At 38.1% G+C, this 21972-nt stretch overlaps 1 protein-coding gene across 1 annotated transcript in view; it reads left to right on the forward strand.

Annotated features, from left to right (window-relative positions):
* nectin3b (nectin cell adhesion molecule 3b) overlaps positions 1-21668 on the forward strand; it is a 61398-nt gene extending 39730 nt beyond the window's left edge. The window contains exons 2-6 of the mRNA XM_056446622.1: positions 577-927; positions 7743-8042; positions 12796-12913; positions 14373-14524; positions 19108-21668. Of these exons, the coding sequence (XP_056302597.1) occupies positions 577-927; positions 7743-8042; positions 12796-12913; positions 14373-14524; positions 19108-19817 (1631 nt within the window). The 3' untranslated portion in view covers positions 19818-21668. The remainder of the gene's footprint in view (positions 1-576; positions 928-7742; positions 8043-12795; positions 12914-14372; positions 14525-19107) is intronic.
* Positions 21669-21972: the final 304 nt, after the last annotated feature.

Below are 21972 nucleotides of genomic sequence, written 5' to 3' on the forward strand. Positions count from 1 at the left end.
TTCCTGTACAATGTGTGTTTGTACATTTTATCACAAAACGCATCATTTATTCAAAGTAAACATCATTTCAGACTAAACATTGACCAGTAAGAATATTATTGGACCGTTTATACAGTTACAAACAAACCAAATACAATGCGTGTATTATATTACATACTAATTGGTGTTTAGGAAAACATTTTATATTTCAGATTGACTTTAGTTATTGTTTTCCTTTTCAGTCTGCCCATTTTTACACATTTTAGAAATCTGTGTTTTTACAGCGTCAAACATTAGGGCACATTTTATCCTCCCACCAGCACAATAAAGCTGATTTCATTAGCTTCTTTTACAACACAACAAATTACACTAACTAACCAGTGTGGTATCGGTGTCCTCCTCAGACGTCTAACCACATGGAATTGACTTTTTTTCACTGGAAACTCAGAGCTCTGCTAACAGACCTTGGCGTCTGATTGATCGGTGCTCCAACAGGATAAAAACCGATTTGTCAGTGGAGATGTTGTTCAAGTGCTTGTTTTCTGCAGCTGCTCAAATGTTGACATGACTAACCATGTCTCCCTTTCTGTGCCCTAGGGTTGGTATATAGCAGTAAGGTGATCGTCCCCCCTAAAGTGAACGCCGTTTTGGGTAAGAATGTCACCCTCAGCTGCAGGGTACAAGTGGACACAAACCTCAGCCTGACACAGAGTTCCTGGGAGAGGAAGCTGCCCAATGGATGGGTGACCCTGGCCGTGTACAACCCCATGTTTGGTATCTCCATCCCTCCCGATTATGAGCGACGCCTGTCCTTCCGCTCGCCCTCTGCGCACGACGCCACCATCATGCTGGAAGATGTGGGTTTCGCTGACATCGGCGTGTACACCTGCAAGGTTGCCACCTTTCCGCTGGGTAACACACAGGCCTCCACCACTGTCAGCGTACTAGGTAATAAGAGACAGTGTGTGTGTGTGTGTGTGTGTGTGTGTGTGTGTGTGTGTGTGTATAGATGCTGAATATATTAAGGCCATGATATAGTTCGAGTGAAGTCATGAGAAATACCTGATACTGTTAGCGAACATGCCATCTCCAGTCACACTTTTGTAAGCACCATTTAGTTAATCAGGATCATAAATCAGTGTTTTTCCTGGGTCAAGCAAGGTCTCCAGTAGTGGTTGAGACTTATTTGTACTTGCACACAGTAAAGTATCCTTGTATGTTACCATAAATTAAATGCATGATTTTTGCTTGAATTTCTAAATAAAGTATCTATATAAAAAGTATATAATATATAAAGTATAAAAAAGAAATATAAATGTCACCTTCAGCAAAGTATGCCGTTTTTATTTTACGAATTGAATGTGTGTTTTGAATTTACGAATTGTGTTTTGTAAATGTAAAGGGTGTTGTGGAAGTATGAATTAAATTTTGTAAAGGTGATATTTTTGACACTAATCTGGCTCCATATCTACTGGCAATTTTTATTGTGATATTTTAAATCACAGTTGATTAAAGGGATTTTCACCCAAAAACAGAAGTATCATTTGATCTTCTCGTATGGTTTTAAATCAATGTGTTTCTTTCTTCTGTTGAACACAACAATAGATACAGTGCATCTGGAAAGTATTCATAGCACGTAACTTTTACCACAATTTTTTATGTTACAGCCTTATTCCAAAATGGATTAAATAAATTTTATTTCCTCAATTCTACACACAATACCCCATAATGACAATGTAAAAAATAAAGATTTTTTTAAATTGTTGCAAATTTATTAAAAATAAAAAACCTGAAAAATCACATGTACATAAGTATTCCCAGCCTTTGCTCAATACTTCGTTGATGCACCTTTGGCAGCAATTACAGCCTCAAGTCTTTTTGAAAATGATGCCACAAGCTTGGCACACCTATCTTTGGGAATTTTTGCCTATTCCTTTTGCAGTACCTCTCAATCTCTATCAGGTTGGATGGGAAGTGACGGTATACAGTCATTTTCAGATCTCTCCAGAGATGTTCAATAGGATTTAAGTCTAGGCTCTGGCTGGGCCACTCAAGGGCATTCACAGAGTTGTTGTGAAGCCAGTCCGTTAATATTTTGGCAGTGTGCTTTGGGTCATTGTCCTGCTGGAAGGTGCACCGTTGCCCCAGTCTGAGGTCAAGAGCACTCTGAAGCAGGTTTTCATTCAGGATGTCTCTGTACATTGCTGCATTCATCTTTCCCTCTATCCTGACTAGTCTTCCAGTTCCTGCTGCTTAAAAACATCCCCACAGCATGATGCTGCAACCACCATGCTTCACAGTAGGGATGGCATTAGCCTGGTAATGAGCGGTGCCTGGTTTTCTCCAAATGTAACGTCTGGCATTCACTCCAAAGAGTTAAATTTTAGTCTCATCAGACCAGAGAATTTTGTTTCTTATGTTCTGAGAGTCCTTCAGATGCCTTTTGTCAAATTCCAGACGGGAAGTGGCTTTCGTCTGACCACTCTACCATGCAGGCCTGATTGGTGGATTGCTGCACAGATGGTTGACCTTCTGTAAGGTTGTCCTCTTTTCACAGAAAACTCTAGCTCAGAAAGTGACCATGTTATTGATCACCTCCTTGACTAAGGCTCTTCTCCCTCGATCACTCAGCTTAGATGGCCGGCCATCTCTAGGAAGAGTCACACTTCCGGATGATAGAGGCCACTGTGCTCATTTTAACTTTAAGAGCAGCAGAAATTTTTCTGTAACCTTCCCCAGCCTTGTGCCTCGACACAATCCTGTCTCGGAGGTCTACAGACAATTCCTTTGTCTTCATGCTTGGTTTGTGCTTTGACATGCACGGTCAACCCTGAGACCTTATATAAACAGGTGTATGCCTTTTCAAATCATGCCCAATCAACTGAATTGACCACAGATGAACTCCAATTAAGCTGCTGAAATATCTCAAGAATGATCAGTGGAAACAGAATCTACCTGAGCTCAATTTAGAGCTTCTTGAAAAAGGCTGTAAATACTTATGTACATGTGATTTATTTTTATTTTTTCAAGTTTTTTATTTTTAATAAATTTGCAACAGTTTCAAAAAAATCTTTTCACATTGTCATTATGGGGTATTGTGTGTAGAATTTTGAGGAAATAAATTAATTTAATCCATGGAATAATGCCATAACTTAAAAAAAAGTGGAAAAAGTAAAGCGCTTTCAATACTTTTCTGAACACACTGTAATATTTTTTATTAATTTTTTTTAAGCTGGTTTCTGAAACTCAACAACTTCCATAGTAGGAAAAAAAATACTGTGAAAGTCAATGGGTGCCAGCTACCAGACATTTTCGAAATGTCATCTTTTGTATTAAAGAGAAGAAACTCAGATGATTTTTGAACAAAAGAAGATTGAATAAATGATGACAATTTTTTGGTGAACAAGTTTTGGGTGAACTTTCTCTTAAACACTACACATATTAGAAAATACTGTAACTAAAAAATTTAACTAAGTCCATAATGAGGATCTTAAAACAATATTATCTAATTACAAGTACTCAGTGCTGTTTAATAGCTGATTACCTGTCATTTAGATCAAGTAATCAGATTCCAAAAACGGTGTATGTTTTTGCTTTCTGAATTAGTTAGATTATGCACCCATAGCGTGGTGCTTGTGTATGAATGCTACAGTGCCGTGACCAAACTTTCTCATGTGTGCGGCTGACAAACAAAGAAAGGCGTGCGAGTGGATGCACATCACAGCTGCCGAATAAAGTGCTGCTTTTTTGTGTAAGTGGGCAAGTATGCAGTGTGTGTGCGAAAGGGTGGAAAAACATTAAGAGCAACTTCAGGGCAGGAATGAAAAGCAGTGTTTTGGGAGACTCTCCAGCTCTTTCGGAGAACATGGTGATGTTTAAAGTCTCTTCTTCCACCAAACCCCCAGAGCCACAGATCTGCTCTGCTAAACACAGATACAACTGAACTCTATTGAAGTGCTTTAGTAATCTGAGTGAACAAAAGACAACAAAAGGAAGTTTACAAGCACGGTGCTTTATGTTAGGTGTATCAATTATGTATTGTGCTGTGGAGGCGTGCAGAGAGTCGCTGTTTCTTCTGTGAGTTGAATGTACAATCATTGTAGAATAATGATGATAATGTTAGGATCAGCCGGTTCAAGAACAAATTACGGCAGTGAAGTAAAAGTAAAATCCTATCCATATAAAATGATATGTGTGCGAGTTGTTTCAGAATCGGGCAGATTTAGTGATTTGGGGGCCCTAAGCAACTCTAGCCATGGGGCCCAAGTCCTAAAATGGACTCTTTCTACTTTAATGATTTATTTATTTTGCTGTTTTCTTTTGACACTCATTCTTATTTTCCATGCTTTATCTTAATGCAAGCTCTACATTTTAAATGATCAGTTTTCTTAAAATGAATTTACTACTGAAAATAATAAATACATATTGTTTATAAATTTGACTGCTGGAGTGCTCCATGTTTGGGGGTGGTGGATATTTTATTTTATAATATTATAATTACTTAACATTACATTTATTATAATAATAATAACAAAAAAATTGTTTTATTGTATATTAAATGTTATTGATGAAAAAATTGTAACTAATAACTACATACTATGAATACTCTATTAAACATTAGCAAATAGGGAATTCATTATTTGTTGCGTTAACTCTACATTAATAGACATTAGTAAGCAGTTTATAACTGCAGCTACAAATGCTTTATTTTTTGACTTACAGGCACATTTATAATGTGCTTAATGATTGTGTTTTCATACTTTGTTAAAAAAAATTCATTACTACATTAAGATTAGTAATTGCATCATTTACAAACTAGCTATTTGAGATGATGAGTACATATACATACATTATTTATATATATATATATATATATATATATATATATATATATATATATATATATATATATATATATATATATATATATATTATTTATTTGTTTGACTCACTATACAAAATATGATAAACAATGTTGTTTATAGGTATAATTTACTCTTCTAGATATTTATTGGTGGTTCTCAGATGTCTTCGGGCCCCAAGCGGCCGCCTACCTTCCTTATTGGTTAAATCCGCTCCTGTTCATAATGACACAATTTAGAAATTTAAGATGATAGATAGATAGATAGATAGATAGATAGATAGATAGATAGATAGATAGATAGATAGATAGATAGATAGATAGTCAGACAGACAAATATCTATATTTCAATAAAATTTGAAATTAAAAACCAAATTAAAAACATCTACGGTTCTGTATAATATGTTATTACTGCTATGATGCATGTAATAAATAAAATTATTCCCATGTATATAATCATAAAATATTTAATCTGGTTTTGATGTGTGCCACTCATCCAGTGGAAAAGCTGTTCAGCCATAATATGTGACATGCAGATAGACAAGTAGAGCCGAGGTTCATGAAAGCATAGAAAAGGATGAATTGAAAAAGATGATGTCATCGCTAAAATGAGCTGTGCAATTGGAAGGAACGTGAATGAGAGCAGAGACGAACAGGGACTGGAGGGCTTTAATAAAAGGAGCAATGGAGGGGGACGGGATGCAGGAGGATGGAAAGTGCTGGTGAAGTGAGGGGGGGACACACACGCGCCAGAGCTATAATTAGATCAGGAGGAATGGTGTGTGTGTGTGTGCGCGTGTAAGAGTGAGTGTGAGAAAGATACCCTCTGCTTTTGGGATCTTCTACACTGTAGGGTCAAGGATGTCATTGCTAGGTCCTGTTGAATTTATAGTTTAAAGTGACACACGAGAGTCATCACACACAGGCATAAAGCAAACACACACACAGACGCTTACGACATGTCATTCAACACACACCAGCAGATCATTGAAGGTACGACAGCCACAGCTGCTACTGTTGTCTCTGAAGGTCAGCTGCCAATGTTAATACTTCACAAGATGGGGAGAGAAAGAAACGTGTGGTGGAGACATAGAGATGGAGAAACCAAGGGTAGTCTTTGAATGCTGACATTTGCTACATGTCCCTTGACTTCTGCTAATTAATATTCATCATAAAGTGCAGTATATTGATAACTTCTAATACAATACACATTATGTTAAATAAAGCTTTAGGTTTGTGCGCGTATGTAAGAGTGAGTGTGAGAAAGATGCCCTCTGCTTTTGGGATACTCTACACTGTAGGGTCAGTAACTTTCTAATGCAATGCATATTATGTTAAATAATGCTTTGGGTTTCTCTAAACTAAAGTTGTGAATGTTTCACAACAAGCAAAACAACATGAAAGGACTTAACTTGAGGAAGAATAAGTACTTTGTTAGAAATTATTGCTTTTATTCAGCAAGCAATCAATTATTATATTAAAATCGTTTATAATGTTATAAAACATTTCAAATATTTGAAGTTTTTTTTTTTTTTATTAAAGATAATGAAATGTATCATAATTTCCACAGAAGTGTTAATCAGCATTGTTTTCTACATTGATAATGCCAGATGTTTCTTGATCGACCTATTAAAATCAGATCAGGCGACACTGAGGTACAGTACAAAGCTGAATTTTCAGCATACCTGCTCTTGTTTTCAGTCTACTGTATGACAGTGTTAGCATGGCTTTTCTTAAGTCCCATCATTAATAGTACTAAGTGGAGGAGCAGAAAGGGAAATGGCCCCACACATATTAACTTCCTGTCAGTCGCTGCAGAGGCGAACCACAGTTTTCCAGGCCTGAACACTACTGAATTCCTAACGGCTTGCACACGCCCAAACCCCGCCCCTTCTGCCATGTAAACTGGATAAGCCATTAAAACAAATAATTTCATCTTCTCTGGAAAAGCACTTAGTGCTTTCTGATGAGAAACCAAGGCCGGTAGTCACTTTTTTTTTTTTTTCATTCTGATAAGTCTTTTACTTAGAGAAAATCTAATTTTCTCTCAGTCATTCTTATCAGTTTATGAATTTATTTGCTGTGCTACTAGAGAGATTCTCAATGCTGAGGAAAATAGCCTTTATATAACTTAGTTCGCCAGTCAGAATAGATTTCCTTTAATTCTGTTTGTTGTCTTAATACAACGTTCTAATAATTAACACGTCGTCTTGCATTAAGCACAAGTGTGGTACACTTGTGTAAAACACTGCAGAAGATCTGGGTAAATAAACTAATATTTATCACCATTCATCCTCAGTTGGTTGATCACATAAAAAATTTCAAGGATTTTTATGTATTACAGATCTTCTAAAATGTCATGTTTAAATTTGCAAATGAGCCACTGTTTTTAAGGGATGGAATATGGAACCAAGCAGATCGAGATTTGTTTAGTACGGATATTCGTCATGTGTAAACAGAATAATGTAATGTGCTTATTTGCACATTTCTAGCAAAAAAGTCAGAACATTCAAATATTTTTTTTAAAAGAAAATGTTACAAAAAGCCATAGCAAAAATAGACATTTTCATTATTTTGTAGAATGATTAGAAATGATTAGGTGTAATATGTATTGACATATGCCTTTGTAAAAACCTTATGAAGATTTATTAAACCGTGAGGTGTGGTGTAAGTGCTGCTGAAGTGGAGATTTGTCAAAACAGTAAAAATATATCCCTTTTACCCTTTGAAAATATGTAGTATAATTCAAATTTGCTGACACTCATTGATTAAATGGAGTCAAAAGAAAGTGTATTTTTGGATGTTTTCTGACTGAAGGAAATGCCATTAAAACCCAAAATGTGAATGAGAAAACCCATGTTCTCACGTTAACACAGACTCTGTCTCTCTCTGTCTGTCTTAGTTGAGCCGAAGGTGTACGTCTCTGCTGGATCTTCTGCACTGATTGACGGTGGCAATGAGACCACAGTGGCCACCTGCATTGCTGAGAGGGCTCGACCCCCTGCTGACGTGTCCTGGGAGACCAATCTGTATGGGATGTCTGAGGCCCACATGCAGGATGACGCCAACGGCACCACTACAACACAGGTGCACTACATCTGGCAGCCGTCCCGTCATGCACAGGGACACACTCTAACATGTGTGGTGAAACACCCTGCTCTGCAGAGTGACTTCAGGATCCCCTACATCATTAATGTACAGTGTGAGTATCGGTTTAAGTGTTCACCTGTTTTTTGTTTTTCTTCCTTTTGTTTTTTTTTACTGTAAATTTTGCATTTACTAAAGGTCTAATTAAATATGATCAAAATAATGGTCGAATGTCGGCGCCGGTGGTGTGGTGGTTGGTGCGTCGGCGCGTGTACTCCAATGCTCACGGCGACCAGAGTTCGATTACTGCCTCGTGGTCCTGTGCCGATCCTTCCCCTCTCTCTGCTCCCCATGCTTTTCTGTCAATACTCTCTACTGTCCTGTACAATAAAGGTGAAAACCCCTAAAATTATAATAATAATTTTTTAAAAATTATTATAAAAAAGAAAATAATGTAAGGGAGTCTTTGAGCTTTTTTGCATGCATGACGGTTTCCATCATTACAGTGATCTATGTAAGACGCTCCCTAAAATGTAAAGTGTAATAATGGTCTATACAGTGGTCCCTCATTATTCGCGGGAGTTACGTTCTTAAAAAAACACAATAGGAGAAATGTTTACAATTATTATATGTTTGATGTTTTAGGGCTGTAAAACTCCTCACTATACACTTTTCTCACACAGGCATTCACATTTTTCTTTGTTTAAACACTCAAAGTTCAAACCTTCGTAGAAAAATTAGTCCAGTATTATAGAATGGAACCACTGATCAAAACCATTTGATCTTAATTTTTTTATCCCATAATGACACCCTACAGCCGCATAACTGCTACCTTCCTTTTAGCATGTTCAGAAGTTCAACTTTTTGTGTGATTAGTTTGCATCTCCCTCTGCCTATTTGGGTGCTACCGCAGGTACCTTTAATGGTGCGGAACGTTTCGTCGACATTGTGGGGAGAACTTGCAAGCATACAGTACAGCACTTCAGAGTCACACTGCTAGTAATCAACGATTTATCTAAATTTAGCAAGCTGAACGCATTCTGTACAGTATAGGAAACGGCACGGAGGAGATTGATTGACACGTTCTACAGCCAATAAGGATGCAGAACACAATGCTCTGTAAAAAAAAAATTTAAAAAGCATGTCAAATTACACATAAAAATCCATGAAGCAGCAAAAAGTAAACTGAGTTATAGCGTTGATCACTGTATACCAGAAATATGAATGCTTAAAACAATAATCATTTGATGATAAGACTCTTATTTAAGGATCACAATGTAGCCTAAAAAATACTAATTAACAATTTTAAGCCCAATCCCAATTCTACCCCTTAGCCCTTCCTCTTACCGTTTTGCATGTTCACATGAAGGGGTAGGGGTGTCCCAATTCACTTTAGCTTGAAGGCGTAGGCGTAAGGGGAATGGCTAGATAGCCCTTGAAACAGAGATATTTTTTTTTCAGGACCACACTCGAAAACAAGGGGTACGAAAACTTCCCAGAATACACCATCTACAACAACAGCATGGATGCACACTGAAGTCAGGAGATGCACAAATTAGTATTTATTTTGTCATTGTTAAATTTTTTTTTTTTTTTTTACAACAAACAAGCAATATTTTTATGCATTCAGAATTAAACCCCATTAGGCAGTGATTTTACTCTGTTCAGTTAGATTATTTGTTTGGAAAATGCATTAATCTTGTCATGAAAAGAGCCACAGACATTGATAGGTCATTAAGGAAAAAATGAAATACTAAATATTCAAATAGTAAATATTAAATGTAAACTCATTGACTTTCCCTTAAGCGTGTCTGCTTTTATTTTCAATTTGCTCACACATCAAATTAAAAAGCTGTCAGGATCAGTTTTCAGTGCTTACCATTTAAACCATGCAACCGTTCACTAGCCAATTGGCCACTAAACCTATTTACTCCCCAAAGCCAACTTTTACCCTCATTTGGTGCTCATTCCCGTGCGCACGCAAGCCTGTTTTTGTTTGCTCAACCTAGCACAACAAACCCAAAGCAGCTTCTCCATGATGATTTGAGGGTAACTGATGTTTTCAGGGTTTTTTTATATACCACGTCATAGCAAACAGATTTATGTCCAAAGCTCACATCTGTTTTCCATATCACCACAGTGTGGTAACTGCACATATGACATGATGTCTTGTGCGTGATGAAGCTAAAAGCCCTTTCGCTGGGTTGCTGTCCTCAAGGTTTCACAGACTTGTACTGAATAAGGGTATTGATGCTTCAGACAAATGATTTATCAGCGTCATTTAACGATTTCTACACAGACTTGAGCTAAGCACCAGTGAGCATTGAGAAGGGCGCGAACCCGTGTATCTGCGGTGGTGGTGAGTGCGTAAGCACAGATGTATGAAATATAGATGTAGGGAAGGAAGCAGCCGGTGTAGGGAGTATAGGAAGGGAGAGGTCACATCAGTCATGGGACGACGCTTCTGCTTCTGCACTCAATGAGGACTCCAGTCACGAAAGCTCTGTTCTTTCTTTTTTTCATCCATCTTTTTCATCTCATTTTGTCTACATGACCTCTTAATTCAGCACACTCGCTTAAAGAATTTTTAAAGAGCTTTTCTAAAGACACAGATCAATACAGAGTCCATTGTCTTTTGTAAGTGGTCTTCTACAGCGCTGGTCAGGCATATACACCAAGTCCTAATGATGAATAATGTCGCTTTATGATCAATTAGTATTCATAATGGGGCTGTGTTATAGGTTACTGCTTTGTTGTACTATTCATCATGGATAAATGGTGTACACTTTGAAAGATCGTCCTCTCATTAAAAACAAATATGATAATATTGTCCCACAAACTTACAGCTGATACTTTCTTGATGCTTTTTAACTCTAACTCTTTCCGATAGGGTTTGTATCTAGCAGATGTACATTAAATCTAACAGCATAACTTAAAATCTTCTTTAAAAAAGATATAAAGTCACAGTAACAAGAAATGATGTTGCAACTTTCTCATTTTGATTTTATTCAAAACTTAATTATCTTTGTATCTGTCTTCCTAGCATCCATGCATTCATTCTATCCATTCAGTGAATCATCATCCATCCATTCTGTCATTCATTCATCTATCCATCCATTTTGTCATTCATTCATCCTTCCATCGCTTCTATCCATTCTTTGTCATTCATATATTGTTCTCTCCATTCTATATATCTGTCTCTTTCTCTGTCTGTGACTCTAACTTTCTATACTTTAGTCTGGTGTTCTATCAAACCATCAGTTTATCTGTCGTTGTAATATTCTTGCATTTTATTAAGGGTTGCACGATATCAAAGTCCCTCTAAAAGGCAAGTCATTTCATTCGGCAGCCATCTTTGAAACACCTCTCAGGCGGTATGTTTTGGAATTCTGTTTGAATGGGGAAACATCAAATTCTCAAATTTCTTTGCCAAGCATAAGATTAAATTTCATATTATGAATCACCAATAAAATAAAAGCACAACTGTCTCTTTAGTTTAATTTCTAAACGTTCGAATCGCAAAAAATCCACGTCTGGTCCCAACCTCTCCCCCAGAGAATCGTCAGTCTATAGTGATCACTGATTGGCTTCTGTACTAGAAGGCGGGGCCTCATTCGCCATATTGACCGTTACGCTTTTCCCCATTCAAAACTTTGAGTGACACCTCATGTATTCTATAGTCATTGACTAGATTGGAAAAACTGGCATTGCAATATTTAGTTTTTCTATGATTTTTATATATTGCGATGATCATTTTTGTAAGAAATTATTTATGTAGCGATCTGACTGGGTAGGGGTGCCAACTTATAAATTTATTAGTAAAAATACATAATTATAAAGTCAGTGCTACAAAGGCTATACTTGTAGTGCAGTAACCCTTTATAGAGCTAAAGACAAAAATAAATCAAACAGGACTAAACCGGTTTAAAATGCATTCCAATATTATTCAATTTGCCCTCCTTACATCATCAAAAATAAAACTTCATACGCATTTTACAACACAACAAAACAATTCAAACCCACCCCAAACGTACATATGAATAATTCAACACAATCAAATACGCAAAACAACAACAAAAAATAGAGATACCTCTGTCTACTTGTCCCGAAGTAAGACATAATTTGCAAGGATCAAACCACTGATTCATATCCAATCATTAGAACATGATTACATGCATAATATTTGTAAGGAATTCATCATTTGCGTTGATTGGAATAATTTTTTTTACATTTTCGTACATCTGCATATGTGAATATTTAAGAATTTTTTATATACAAAAAATAAAATAAATTGTAAAGCACAGCTGAAAATAAAAGAACAAGATAAAAATGAAATAAACACTGCTTCATGGTTTTCGGAGGAGTCTTAACAGTATTGTGGTACAGAAATTCAATAATCAAAAGTAAAATGGAGCACTATAGTCTTCGTTATATTAATAATTCTATACAATTAATCTTAGTTAAAGTGGCAAACTTTATAATTTCGTGTCCAACTGGTTTAAATAAATTTGAAATTGCTTGGCATCCTGCGATGTGACTTGCACATTCGCACATTGCGATATTGATGCTAAAACGATATATTGTGCAGCCCTTAATCTGTTGTTCTCTATATTCAACAACCATTCTATCTATCGCTCTATCTTTTTACCCTTCATTCTCTCTCTGTCGATATGTCTGTCATTTTCTCTACCATATGTTCTTCGTGTGTTCTGTACAGTATGCCCAACTTACAGTTTTAACACAAATGCATTGAGTCCAGAATACTGCACCCTGTCACTTAATTAGGATCTTTAACTAGGCACAGCATTACCTTATATTTCTTACACTACTCTGAATGATGTCTTTGTGTTATGTGTGTGTGCGCACAGTTGCTCCAGACATCCTGGTGCTGGGCTATGACGGAGACTGGTATGTGGGCAGGGAGAATGTGCAACTGAAGTGTCGAGCCAAGGCCAACCCGCCTGCCCAGCACTTCAGATGGATCAGGTGTGTAGCCACTACACTCACAACAATAGCCACAGCACAACGTGTCTGGAATGGGTTCAAGGGTGTTATAGCATGTTTCATGAACTCCTCTTAGACAGGAGGTCATCTCTGATTCACAACCCAAAAGTTGATTTGAGATTGTCCGGTTTCAATGCAGATGAATTGATTACATGAGTGAATGCCTGAACATTGTGTACGTTAAAAGAAAATTAGATGGCTGCCTCTAATGTTCATCAGTATTGTTTACTCCATATTTAATATTACACGTCAATCATGTTTGAGTACAAGTCATTAAATGGACTTATTTCATGACTTCCTCAGCCATTCTTTTTTGTTTATATATGCTGATTACTAATGCACTGTGGCTATATCTACATTAAGCCTCAACGTTCTCGCTGTGAATTATCATTTTTATTTATTTTATTTTAAATGTTGTTGTTTTTATTATTATTATTATTATTATTATTATTATTATTATTATTATTAATTGTTATTATGATTATTATTAATAATAATAATAATAATAATTATTATTATTATTATTATTATATTTTTATATATTATTATTATCATCATCATCATCATCATCATCATCATCATCATTATTATTATAATTTTAACAATCCTAAAAATGATCCACGTGCACATGTAACTGAAACTGGCTTAAAATGGTGTTGTACACATTGCCGGACCAGTATGTGGAACCGTAATCTCCCATCTCCCACAGAGCACATGTTTGGAGTTTGATTGTTGTTGTTGCTATTATGTGATGTAGCTGTGTCTGACTAGGGTCAAGACTTGGGATGATGACATCATCACTTTACAAAATAAACAGATTGTGTGTTCACAAGATCTAACACAGGGACATTATTTTCAGGTTTATCCTCTCTGCCACCTAATTAAAAAAAAAAATGTAAGCGTGTCAACATATAAAACAAAGATCTTGTGCGAGAAAAAGCAAAGTTACATGATCGGTCCCTAGAGCTACAGCTATAGGTTTGTCAGTGGCAGCCTCAGAAGTGCAACAATTTCTATCCAATAAATGGCTGAATTTGGCACTTGTGGAGTTTTGTTTACAATTCCTGGTTCACTTGTTTAAAAAAAAAAAGTGTTAAAGTGAACTGCACCAAAAAAATAAAAAAAAATTAATTAATAAGTGTTTGATCCGGACCAATGCAAGTGACAAACCTTGGACCGATCAGGTAACTTCTCTTTTTCTCGCATAAGTTCTTTGTTTTATATTTTGACACGCTTAACTTGTAGCAGAGCTGGAGCAGGACTGGTATGGATGCACCCTATATTAAATGGTCTTTAAGATAACAAGAAATTACTTTTCGGTAAAACCTTCAAATGATTTTGTGGATTTGTAATGCTCCTGCCTTTTGTCTGCAGTGCCTAGACAAACCTAAGTTTTTGATGTTTGGAAACCTTGTGATAAAGGTTTGTATGCGTGTTTTAGGCTGGATGGAGAGATGCCGAATGGAGCAGAGATGGTGAATAACACTTTGGCATTCACAAGACCCCTGCAGAAGAATGACTCTGGGGTTTACAGGTGTGAGGTGGCAAATGACATCGGACTGCACAGTCGAGATATAAGAATACGCATTCAGGGTGAGTGATATGACATCTTACCAGTGTTTACCAGTATGTAATTGGAGAAACAATGGTAAGACAAACAATTATTTTAAGCACTTAAAGCTTTATCAACACACCGAAGGTTTTTTAGTCTGTATGTCTGCATGAACTCCTGACTTCTTAAATGAAGCAATGAAAACGCAGTACCTGAACTTGTAAAAGGAAAAGAATCCCCTGAGAATGTTTAATTTTTATTTGCTCATTTAAAATCTGTATGCTTTTATATGAAGGTGAGAGTGAGCAAATAAACTTTTGGGTGAACCTTTACTTCAAGCCTCACAGATGTTTGATGTTTTCTTTTCTATACCCCCTCATCTCATCACTCGCATGGATCTGATCCGTTTTTTGAGGCACATAATCTCGTAATCATTTTTCTAAACCTGAAGCATTTGCCTGAGAGGCATTGGCTCTTCGTTTAACTCTATTTTAAGCCCAGCTTTAAACTTTTTGAAGCATTATTATGGAGTTTGAGTCCATCATTATTTAATTGACCTATGAGACGAGTGTCTGCTGTAAGACACCAAGATATTTGTCTTACAAAATATTTGTGACCATTAAACATTTGAATCCTGCTGTTTAATTAGTTAATGTGATAGTCACTCATTGCTTCCTCTCTCGCTCACTTATTCTCCCTTTATCTCCTCTCTCTGCTGCTCTTTCTTCCTCCCTTGTGCACACTTACATCTTTGAGACTGTCACGCAGATACAAGGCTAGAATAGAGCGGAAGCAACCTTGAATGAAAGATGTCCTAGATTCATGAAACATTCACTAGCTTTTCAACATCATTAATTATGTATATATTTTTTTACGTTTTTTTTTTTATTCTCTCCCCTTGAGAAAGATTCAGAGTATGCGTGCATGAAGTTTCTGCATTGTGTGTGTTATATGAAAGTTGTCTGCCTTTGTCTTCTACGACTCTCTTTGTGCCATTTTGTTTGAGTCGTGATGTTTCTTCTGGAATGCCTACTGCTACTGTTTCCTTATTGACAGAGTGGGTGTGAAAGTGTGTGCGTCTGCTGTTAGTCGCTGATCTCTGTGCATGAGTACGGGTGGCCAGTACCTGTCCTGCATGTTAAACACCCTGCCGCTACCTGTGTGGTCACCAATCACCCATCAAATACACACCATCTCACACCTTCCAAACAGACCGATCACACTCCGGTTTAAATGGTTCTTAAGATGTATGGACAGTCATAAGGCACTACATGCTCTGCATGAATTGTGATAAATCTGAAATTTATGGTTTGAAAGAGAAGGAGAGTTTGAGAAGGCGAGGGATTTCCATGACCTCTCTTTATGTCCTGTTCTCCTCCCATCTGTACATTGACATGCTGAGGCAAGACGCTGTACTGTTTATTGATTGAAATAAATTATTCTTTAACTCGCTGGGTGAAATGGAATAAATTAAAACAAATTGACATTATCCATGTCCTTGTAGGCTAAGGGCATAGTTCAAAGAGAAATTACATTCCTGACAGGGTTTACTTATTGTTACTTTGTTGCAAACTTGCATTCCTTTGTGTCTCAAAGATATCCATGCTGGTCTTTTTTATATAACTGTGGTTCATGGAGGTTATGTCCAAAAATGCACTAAATATGAATTGTGCAATATTAGAGCCACTAGTATTAAGAGCAGTATAAGTAGGGATGTCCAGGTCAGGTTTTTTGCTCTCGATTTAGTCATTTGATTTTGAGTATCTGCCGATTTTCCCATCTGATACTTCTATAATACATTAATAAAATAAAGAGTGAAGCAACAGATCCAGGATGTTCCTTATTTTTAATTTAATTCAACAACCCTAACAGAGCACTTCTGTGAGATAGCTTGAACAATAAAGTAATAAATCATATACATTCTTCACTTTTTGACTTTACTGCAACAGCAAATATAATAAAAATCTACCAAAAACTTTAAAATACCCAGCAGGCAACCCCAAGTTTACATATCTGACAGTTTGCTATGGCAATGTTGTCGTCATCAACTTTATAATACCTCCAGATCGCAGACATACTCGCGCTTTCTGCTTAAAGCTGCTTCCGAGTTCTACTTTGCCGGCATTTAAAAAAATAGCATCTCTGCAACAAGGTGATGTCAAGCCGCACGCTTTTGTTTCTGTGTGAAGTCAAGAAAGAGATCTAACTCTGTGCCACCGCATATCTATAGACGTGTTAAAATAATGACAATATATTAGAAGTGTGAGCCTACACTGGTCTCACGGTTCAGTTACGATTATCATGTCTTCGATTCAAAATGTATTATAAAATACATTTTATATGCATGTATATGTAATACAGTATTGGCCTTTAATACAAGCAGTCAGATATATGAACTGTACCTTTAATTTTACCTGCTCGAAACCCTTTTTTTAATGTATTAAACAACTCACAGTACATGCACAGAACAACATGAGCAATTAAAGCAAATAAAAGTAAAAATTATCCCACTTGCTTTTTGGGCATTGTCAAGCGAGTTGTTAAATGCCTATGATTGGTCACGCGCTCGACAGAAAGTGCTGCGATTGGCTCTTACACAGTGGCGCTGGTCACCGATAAATGGCAGTGGTGATCACGGCTGATCCATGATAGACGCGGTGGTGAAAACTCACTATGCACACATGCGCTTGTGTCTCGATCCACAAGTATCGCTGTAACAGCCGAGAGGAAAGGAAACGTCACACCAGCAGGTCAAAGGGGCCACAGTGAGAGAGAGAAATGGAGTCTACTATCATTTTCTCCATGGGAGTGAAATAGGGGCTTCTGCTGTAACTTCAGTGTCAGTGAATGACTGTCCAGCTATTTTAATTACTCTGTCTGCTCCTTTGCCATAGTATTCTACTGCATATGAGAAAAATGACGTCAGTACATAACCGATTAGGATCTATTACTGAACCTATACCAAACTGTCCACATCTGCATACATGTATTTGAGTCCTGATCGGGAGGTAACGTCCGATTTCTGAAAAAAAAAAAAGTCTGAAACCGCGTGATCGGGTCCGGTGATCACCTGATCGGTGCTGGACATCCCCAGGTATAAGGTTGTTGGCTAAAATATGTAAATCATTATCCATATGTCTTGTTTCCCCTCATTCAAAATCCTGAATGAATCATTCAAAACTATTGTACTAAAACCTAATTATTCAAAACCGTTATTTCTACGCAATGAATTATTTGCAGTGAGTATTGCATCAAAATAGAAAAGAGCTGTTTAAGTACATTTAATATTTGCTTACTGTGCTCCACTCAAATAACTAATCATGTTTAGGTTTAGAAAAGGGCCTTTAGAGTGGCCTTATGTTCTCTAAATTGCAGTGGGCCCCACCCAGGCTGTAGTGACAACTGATTTTTGGGTGACCTATTCCAGGGTTTTAAACAATACAACAAAAGTTTGGGCTTGGAATACCATGGGAGTGTCAAGTTTTTCCAGAAGCTTTTTTTTTCTTTCTTTTTTAATCCCATTTCAAAAACAATGAAAGGCAAGTTTTCTCTCTTTTGCCCTTTCATACATGCATACATATACTGTACATACATTCACTCTTCAGACCCACAGTTGCATCCAAATGAACTTTGACTTTGCAGGAAACAATATGGTATAAGAATGCTTTGTGTATGCTATGTTTATTGTTTATTCAAGAAAGAATAAGCACATTATTTCCTGTTTTTACTGGAACATTAGAACCACATAACCATGAGAAGCTTGCAGCCCTGACTCCTGCGAGTGAACTCATGTTCTGCACTCAGTGCATGCACACAATTCACAGCCAGCGAAATAGCTCCCATTGCACCGGGAACAGGACACTCTGTAATGGGATAGTTTGACTTTCAGCTCCCTGTCTCTGAGAACTCTGCTTGCATAGTCCAGATGCATGGCCCAGAATGCGATGAAACGCTACACGCTGCACCCTAACACAATCAAGCGATCAATGCATGGTAATGGTGTTAAAGCAATCTCCTATCCTAGCACCAGTCAAGCCATGTTAGCAGTTAGGCTTAGCAGCCACCCTGTCCTTGGGTATTCTCGGTGTCCCACCCTTCCCCCAGTAGCATGCACCCTTTCCCTGACCCCTTCCTTCCATTTCGTTTGTTCTCATCACTCAGCTATTTGGTCATCTGTACTCCCTCTCTCGGCTAAAACAAATGTTGCTCATTAGGTTTCATTGTTGCAGACAACTGTACCTGGGTGTTAGCTGGAGACGTTAGTATGTAGCTTCTCACAAATCCCCTTATCATGACAGTCCCAACTTTCCTTTCTCTTCCATGTTTTAGTTGTCTTTGCTCTGGACGACGGTTTCATGTTTTGAAGCTTTTGGAAGATGCTTTGAATAAAAGATCTCCTTCAAAACCTGGTACTGTCTCATCCACAGCAACAGAAGATAGTCCTGTTATTCATGCTTGATGTCATGCTAGATGTTACAATCTTTACAGATTCATATGACTGTTAATGAAAATACTGATGTAGTTGGCATTGACATTATCTACTTTTCTTTGTCTGTCCATCCCTTACTCCCGAACCCCCAACCCCCCCTCCCCCTCTATGCCTCTCCTTCCTTCCCTCCATTAGATCCTCCCTCAACCACCACCATGCCCCCCACCACCCCAGTGCGCCTCCTAACTGCTGACATCTCTGCCACCGCACCTGGCAATAAGCAGAGAGCCCTCATCACCTCTCCGACCCTGGCGCCTCTGCACGAGGGGAGCCTAGGCACAATTGTGGGCGGGGCAGTGGGTGGAGCCCTCTTCCTGCTGTTGCTGCTCATTCTGGCTGGGGTTTATTACCAGCGTCAGCGTCGGACTTTCCGCGGAGACTACTATACAAAGCAGTATCACGGCCCATCAGACATGCAGAAGGCTCCTCAGCCCCATGAGCTGCAGCAAGTCTACAGCAAGGGAAGTCCTGACACCAAACTCAAATCCAACCAGGATAACGGCACCATCTACCCAGATAAGGATAGGGAAGAATGGGGAGATTTTGACCGAGAGCGATCACCAAATGGTCGCAGCAGAGCTCTGAGAGAAGCAGGTCAACTCAATCACCATAACCATCAGAACCATGAGCATGGCTTCCACAGCAATCATCATACTGGTCATCCACAGAGCTACAGTCCGGCCCATCACATCCAGAGGAGCTCGCTACAGCCGCAGCCTCGCAGGTACCCTGCTCCGCAAGTCATGAGCAATGGCTCCCCCTACCTGCCGGAGGACTGCTACGACAATGAGTACGTGTCTCACACGGATGGCTCAATGATCTCCCGGAGGGAGTGGTATGTCTGAGAAGAACAAGCAGGAAGAGACTGCGTAGATACTTATGAAATGCTTCAGGCTGCAAAATGAAACAAGGATGAACGGAGTTATCTAAAGAAAATTTGTAGGAAACGCACCTTTTCTAGTAGTTTACACCTACCAGTTTCTTTGTTTTTGTACATTAGCTTAATTGTTCGTTTGCTGTTCATAGCTATGTGGTTTAAAGGATGGTTTGGGACCAAAAGTGGGTATAATTTTAATCTTCATTTGTTAGGTTAGGTCATCTGCTGTGGTTCTCCTGTAGACCACTTTATGGGTGATTTTACATGTTGGGTTTGTCTTGCCAAATCAATAGCCCGTTTTCTTTGCGCAGTGAGACATGCTGTGCGATTTTTATATATCTATAAAAAAAGAAAAGAAAAATTGTAAAGTTGTACAAAAGATAAGAGCCATTAGAAGAAATGACATTTGTATTCAGACAACCTATCAATAAGTGTTTTTGTGTGAGTTTTGATGAGTCACATCAACTTTCGGTGCTGTCATTCTGATGGAGGCAGAAATTAGCTCCTGTCAACAGCCTGGCGGTTGCCATGGCAACATTTATTTTTTCTCTCCTGGCATTCAGAGTTGGAGTGCTGTAGGGAGGAGCGAGACGGGGAGGACCGTGCCTGATTTGATGAAGCCCAATGGGGGAAAGCCAGACAGAATGATTGGCAAAATGGGGCGGCTGTAATTGTATCAATTCGGCTTGCATTTGCATACTGTGCCGCTGTATTAGCTCTGCTTTTCTTTTGTTTGTGCCATCAAAAACTGTTTTGCCACTGTGTGAATCTCTCTGCATTAGATGATGTTTGGACAGTGGCATACATCGGAAACTACTGCCATTGTTCAACATGAAAGCTTGTCCCGTATTAATGTAGCTGTCTGGCTTGACTTGTCAGACTATCACTGCCCAGTGTTAACCTCCAACTGCATTCAACAGCTGTCACAAATCAAGTCCTGTGCCTGTCCTTTGCGTTTCTGTGTATGTGCGTTTTTGTGTGTCCTTTATATATAAATCCAATCAGCTGGTGTTAACTGACAGTGTTTTGATGAATCGGCTCATTGCCTGTGCAATAGTGTTCAGATTTCTGGCCTCAGATCTCACACATTCTTACACATAATTTAACGCAGAAGACGATAGCCTAACACACGTTATTGCTCATTACATTTTCGTGTTGGCTGGATTTAATAAGCTAGCAGATGCATATGGTTGAGTTCAGAGATATTGGAGATGATATTGTAGTGCCTTAAACTGAAGACTTGCTCTGCAAGCATTCCTGTGCATGCAGAAGCTATGAAGAAGCGACTATCATTTTCAAAAGAGGTATGCAAGTCGTTTTGAAGCATAAAATGGTCAAGTCCTGAGAACATAATTTTGTACTGTCCCTTGTTTTTGTGTGCCATTTTGTATGATTTGCTTTTTGCAGATTTTCAGACAATAACTAATTGTTTTGCTCATTAAATGACGTGTGACGATTGAGTCACGGTGCACCTCAAAGAGCTATAATGTAAAATATCTGTGTACAGGTTTAAACAATGCAGATAAAAACAAAGTTGTTATGTATATATGTTGGCAGAACCTTTGTTTATTAGTTTGTTTAAATCTGCAATTTCGATAGGAAGTCAGAGATCCATCAATGGAATGCACTAGAATGTGATGAATCACACGTACACTTCTCCAGATCATCATTTCCACTTGTTTTACATATGAGCTACTGTAACAAAACAAAAAATAGCAAAGATTAAATGTATTTGCAATGTATAGATTTTGTAAAAAAAAAAAAAAAATCCACCTTTGGGATACATTTGTTTTGAAATAAAGCACCTTTTTTTCTGTGACGTGTTTCTTTGTTTTATGAGTTGGCCTCAGATCTGTTTGGTGTTGGTTGGAGGGGTGATTGTTGAGGTTTTGGGCGTGACTGGTTGCTTCAGCTGCAGAAATGTTCCCCGTGGGGGTCTTTTCTACACTCCTGGAGGCCTCGCGGGACGTTTTCTTCACGCCCACCTTTCCTTTGCTGTGGTTAACCTACTTCATCTCCAAAGATCCCGTCGTGCTCTGAGCCTTATGCATATTTTGTGGGAAAGCCTGTGGCTTAAAGCTTCCTGTGAATAGGGGCTAAACTTCCTCTCAGACTTACCTAGC

The sequence above is a fragment of the Danio aesculapii genome, chromosome 21, assembly GCF_903798145.1.
Source record: "Danio aesculapii chromosome 21, fDanAes4.1, whole genome shotgun sequence".
Lineage (NCBI taxonomy): Eukaryota > Metazoa > Chordata > Actinopteri > Cypriniformes > Danionidae > Danio > Danio aesculapii.